General features: G+C 41.1%; 1 protein-coding gene across 1 annotated transcript; it reads right to left on the bottom strand.

Moving 5' to 3' along the window:
• Positions 1 to 4548: 4548 nt before the first annotated feature.
• On the bottom strand, positions 4549 to 4983 carry LOC138909619 (uncharacterized mitochondrial protein AtMg00860-like). The gene has a single exon (XM_070200825.1). It carries the CDS (start codon positions 4981 to 4983, stop codon positions 4549 to 4551), a length of 435 nt encoding a protein of 144 aa, XP_070056926.1.
• Between the last annotated feature and the right edge of the window lie 1011 nt (positions 4984 to 5994).

Here is a 5994-nt window from a genome sequence, read left to right as displayed (position 1 = left end):
TTACATACTGTAGCAGCCTCTTCACAAAGGGTGATATGTGTGAGAAGAATTGCCTCAACTTCCAGAACCTACCATCTCAAATAGTCTCCTGGATCAAAGTAACCAACAACTGCACAATCTATTCTGTCAAGAACATCATGTACAAGCAACAACCTCAATCATACAGGGGCTCTTTTGATAATTATCTTCAACTTGGCTTTCTCTGGCCTCATTGTCAAAGCAAAGTTGAAGATAGTTCCTCATGCCACCATCAACATTTTGTCATTCTCCATAGGGAGATTCTACTGTAGATGTAGGTCTTATTGTATATGGACCATGCTCTTTCAACTCAACCACATAGTAGATTTAGGTTCACTTGTGCATTTTTGTATAGTTGACCTAGGCTCACTTCATCATATTTTTGTATACCCAATTGTCTATCAGTTATGGATAGGCAATTGGCACATCATTATAGGTCTAACTTCACATAGTTTTCAGGATCCATTTGATTATCAAGTTAGAATGACTAAGTGTGTATCCATCATATTCTCGGAGGTTAGGTTTATGTCCCCCTCCTTGCTGTACTCTATTTTACATCTATGAAAATTAACCCTAGGCACAATGCCTAGTGGTTTTTGTTTTTTAAAAAAAGAGGGTCCAAATCAATCCAAAATCCTTCTGGAACGAAACTAACCAACCCCGCAAGTCATAAAATCATAATTACATATGTGTGAAGCATAAAAGGGGAAAACGAGGCTGAAATACACAAAATGTTCGGTCGGGTCGTTACATTCTCCCCCTCTTAAAACAAACGTTCATCCTCAAACGTGCATAGAGACATACCTGAAGTCACGAAAAGGTGATGATAACGATTCAGTATGTCGTGCTCGGTCTCCCAGGTCACCTCCTTGATCGGATGACCCCTCTATTGAACCTTTACTGAAGTAATGTTCTTTGACCTCAACTTTCAGACCTACCTGTCCAAGATGGCCACCGACTCCTCAACATAAATCAAATCCTTCTCCAATTGGACTAAGCTGAAATCTAATACATGAGACGGATCACCATTGTACTTCTGGAGCATGAAAACATGCAACACCGGGTGAAGTGCCGATAACCTGGGTGGTAATGCAAGCTTATAGGACACCTCACCAACTCTCTCAAGGTTCCCAAAAGGACCAATATACCTAGGGCTCAACTTTCTCTTCTTCTCAAACCTCATCACACCCTTCATAGGTGATACTCGAAGAAGAAACCTCTCTCCCACCATAAATGATACATCACGGGATTTTTGATTAGCATACCACTTCTTCCTAGACTGTGCTGTGCAAAACCAATCCTAAATCAACTTGACTTTTTCCAAGGCTTCCCCAACCAAATCAGTGCCCAACAACCTAGCCTCACCTGGCTCAAACCAACCAATTGGAGAACGGCACCGTCTCCCATATAGGGCCTCACAAGGAGCCATCTAAATACTCGATTGGTAACTATTATTGTAGGTGAACTTTGCAAGCGGCAGAAACTGATCCCAAGAACCCCCGAAATCCATAGCACAGGCACGAAGCATATCCTCTAAGATCTGAATGGTGCGCTCGGACTGCCCATCCGTCTAGGGGTGAAATTTTGTACTCAACTCAACTTGTGTGCCTAACTCACGTTGTACAGCTCTCCAAAAATGCGATGTGAACTGCATGTCTCGATCGGAGATAATAGACACCGATATGCCATGAAGATAAATAATCTCTAGGATATAGACCTGAGCTAGATGCTCTGAAGAATAGGTAGTCACAACCAGAATGAAATGTGCCAACTTGGTCAGCCTGTCCACAATAACCTATACAACTTCGAATTTCTTTGAAGTCTGTGAGAGCCCAACAACGAAGTCCATGGTAACACGCTCCCATTTCCACTCGGGAATCTCAAGTCTCTAAAGCAAGACCGGCTTCTAATGCTCATACTTCACCTGCTGACAGTTAAAGCACTGAGACACATACTCTACTATATCTTTCTTCATTCTCCTCCGCTAATAGTGCTGCCTCAAATCCTGATACATCTTAGCGGCACCCGGATGAATAGAGTACCGCGAACTGTGGGCCTCCTCAAGGATCAACTCATGCAACCCATCCACATTGGACACACATAACCGGCCATGCATCCTCAACACCCTGTCATCTCCAATAGAAACCTCCTTGGCATCGCCATGCCATACTGTGCGTTACATTTTGTGTTTTCGTATGTTAAAGTTTCGTCATAAGTTAATCAACGTAAACACGGGAATGAGATTATTTTTGAGGTTATAAGCATTTGTAACATGTGATAAGTAAGTACCGTGAAGATTAGAAGGTAAATATATCAAAGAAGATGAGTTTCGTTGAAGTTTGTCAATTTGGGATAAAATACGCTCCGAGCTATTATACCCGGTATTTATGGACTACTTCAATACAATGTACTACATGACCATGATAGTAAGGTATATAAAGTGTGTTAAAAGTGATTAGTATTTTAAGTAATTTGAGATAATTCTTAATTATGTGAATAATTAGTTAATTATGGGATTAGTGAGGGATTAACGAGTTAATTAAGGAAATAGGTGGATATTTATTGGATAGGCTTGATAAGCCCCCAAAGTGGCAGAAAACTATGCCCAAATAATGATTCTTAACTTACATTACAAAGTGGCATATTTAGAGGGTCTTTTGGCTAAGTCATCACCTAAGTGGGACCCATACCCACTAATGTAAAAGACTTCTCAAAATCACAAAGAGTAATATTTATATCTAATCCACATAGCAACGTGATTTGCTTGAGAGATGCTTATATCATATGGAATGGCAACGTGATTTTGCTACAAAATTCATACAAGACTACTTAGCAACGTGAGAATTGTGATTCTAAGAGAACACGGTACAATCTTTCTCAAGAATATCATACGGATCTTTTCCTACTCTGACCCGCCGTTACGTGTTTCGTCGCGATTGGTGTGCGTTAAAGGGATTGTCAAGAGAATCGGTTCAGGTATGTTAAGGCTATCCCTTCTTTCTTTTTGGAATGATTCATACGATACAAACGAAACGAGCAAACGCACAGCTTTCATAAATGACTCTATTCATAGAAGTACTAGGGGTATCTATGTTCTTGATTCCCCATGTGACTTATTATTATATCTTTTGTTCACGGGTCTCAGAAAAATACGTAGTTGATAAAATTTATCCGAAGGCATATTGATCTTATGACATACCGAGAAGTCTTATAAACTTACTTCTTATGCATTTCATTCATTTATACATGTACATTCATCCATGACCATATGGCATTATATACGCGTATATTCTATGTATATGGAATATGGAAAAAGGTTACGGCGTTATATACGCACCACCACCTGATCAGCTGGTATATGTTAATAATTTTGCCCACAGTGGCCGAGATGATATAATAGGATGCCCTCAGAGTTTATGTACACCTATACCTATGCATGATACGACATTTATACGCACGTGCATGACATTATAAATGTTTCAGGTTTCACAAAGTTATTTCGACTCACATGTGGAATTCTTTACTCCATGTTTCATTCATGTCTTTATGTACTGATTTTCATGCCTTACATACTCGGTATATTATTTTGTACTGACGTCCCTTTTGCCTGGGGACGCTGCGTTTCATGCCCGCAGGTGCAGGTAGACAAGCTGACGGTCCCCTTTTTAGGATCCTTGATCAGCGAGAGTTGGTGTGCTCCACTTGATCCGGAGCTAATATTAGTTTTGGTACTCTACTTTTGTATGTAGATATGGGTATGACGGGGCCCAGTCCCATCCTTTATACAGTTGTACACTCTATTAGAGGTTTGTAGATAGTCATGTAAAGTTGGATAGTATATGGCCTTATCGGCTTCCGGTTTTGGATATATAGTTGTCTATACCAGCCTTGTCGGCTCACCCTACCGTATTCCGCACGTATATATATATATATATATATATATATATATATATATATATATATGTCTTTTGGACATGTTTTCCTCACGTATGTTATTCACGTGCTTCAGCAGTTTAATAGCAGATGTTATTCATGACCTACCCTTAATTCATGTTTATATCTTAAACGTATGCTTGGGGGTGTTTGACATGTAGGACTTGGGCACTCGTCATGGCCCATCGGTTTGGGTCGTGACACTATGTCATTAAGGACAAGAAAATAGGGGTCGTCATACTGTCGCACCCTGATGTGCTCATACAGAGAAGACCGAGAAACCATGCAAGCTAGAACCCATCTAGGATCCGAAAAATCCAATCTCAAAAATCGATTGGCCAAGGCCTGAACATCCAATGCAAATGGTCTCTCCGAAACTTGAATATACGCAAGGCTACCCATACTATCCGCCTTCCTACTCAAGACATCGGCCACCACATTGGCCTTCCCGAGATGATACAGAATAGTGATATCATAGTTTTTTAACAGCTCCAATTATCTCCGCTGCCTCAAGTTCAGATCTTTTTGCTGAAACAAGTGTTGTAGACCCCGATGATCTAAGAATACCTCACAAGACACGACGTTGAGATAGTGCCCTCAAATTTTCAATGCGTGGACAATAACTGCCAACTCATGGGGATTCAACTGGTGCAAACCATAAGCAATAACCCTACCCTCCTGCATCAATACACATCTGATGCCAATCCGCGAAGCATCACAATACACTGTATAAGAGCCTGTTGCTGAGGAAAAAACTAGGACTGGAGTTATGGTTAAGGCAGTCTTGAGCTTCTGAAAGCTCTCCTCACACTCGTCGGACCACCTGAATGGAGAACCTTTCTGGGTCAATCTGGTCAAAGGTGTAGCAATGGACGAGAAACCCTCTACAAAACGGCGATAATACCTGGCCAAAATAAGAAAACTCCAGATCTTAGTAGCTGAAGACGATCTGGGCCAACTCTGAACTGCTTCAATCTTCTTCGGATCTACCTTAATCCCCTCACTCGACGCCACATGGCCCAAAACCGCCATCGAATCAAGCTAGAATGCACACTTTGAGAATTTTGCATATAACTTCTTCTCCCTCAAGGTCTAGAGCACGATCCTCAAATGCTTCTCATGATCCTCCTAGCTGCGGGAATACACCAAGATGTCATCAATAAATACAATGACAGATGAATCAAGATATGGATGGAATACACCGTTGATCAGATGCATAAATGCTGCTGGGGCATTGGTCTGCCTAAATGACATCACTAGAAATTCGTAGTGACCATACCGAGTCCTGAAAGCAGTCTTTGGGATATTCGAGTCCCGAATCTTCAGATGATGATACCCTGACTTCAAATCAATCATTGAGAATACTCTTGCACACTATAGCTGGTCAAATAAGTCATCAATGCACGATAATGGGTACTAGTTATTGATTGTGGCTTTGTTTAGCTTTCTATAATCAATACATATCCGCATGGAGCCATATTTCTTCTTCACGAACAAGACTGAAGCACCCAAAAGTGAGACACTCAGCTAGATAAAATCCTTATCAAGCAACTCCTGAAGCTACTACTTCAATTCCTTCAACTCCACATGTGCCATACGATATGGTGGAATAGAAATGGGCTGAGTTCCTGGTACTAAGTCAATACCAAAATTGATATCCCTATCGGGCGGCATGCCTGGTAGGTCTGCTTGAAAAACATCTGGGAACTCTCTTACTAACGAAAGTGACTCAACAGTAGGAGTATCAGTACGAACATCTTTCACAAAGGCTAGATATGCATCACACCCCTTCTCAACCATCCTCTAAGCCTTTAGAAAGGATACCACTCTGCTAGGAATATAATCTAATGTACCTCTCCACTCCAACCGCGGCAAACCTGGCATAGCCAATGTCACGATCTTGGCGTGACAGTCCAAAGTAGAATAATAGGGCAACAACTAGTATATGCCCAAGATCACATCAAAGTCTACCATATTGAGTAGCATTAGATCAACCTTGGTCTCAAAACCACCAATAGTGATTAACCACGACCAATAAATACG

This window comes from Nicotiana tomentosiformis, chromosome 4, assembly GCF_000390325.3.
Source record: "Nicotiana tomentosiformis chromosome 4, ASM39032v3, whole genome shotgun sequence".
Classification (NCBI taxonomy): domain Eukaryota; kingdom Viridiplantae; phylum Streptophyta; class Magnoliopsida; order Solanales; family Solanaceae; genus Nicotiana; species Nicotiana tomentosiformis.
This window is presented reverse-complemented; position numbering and strand designations above follow the sequence as displayed.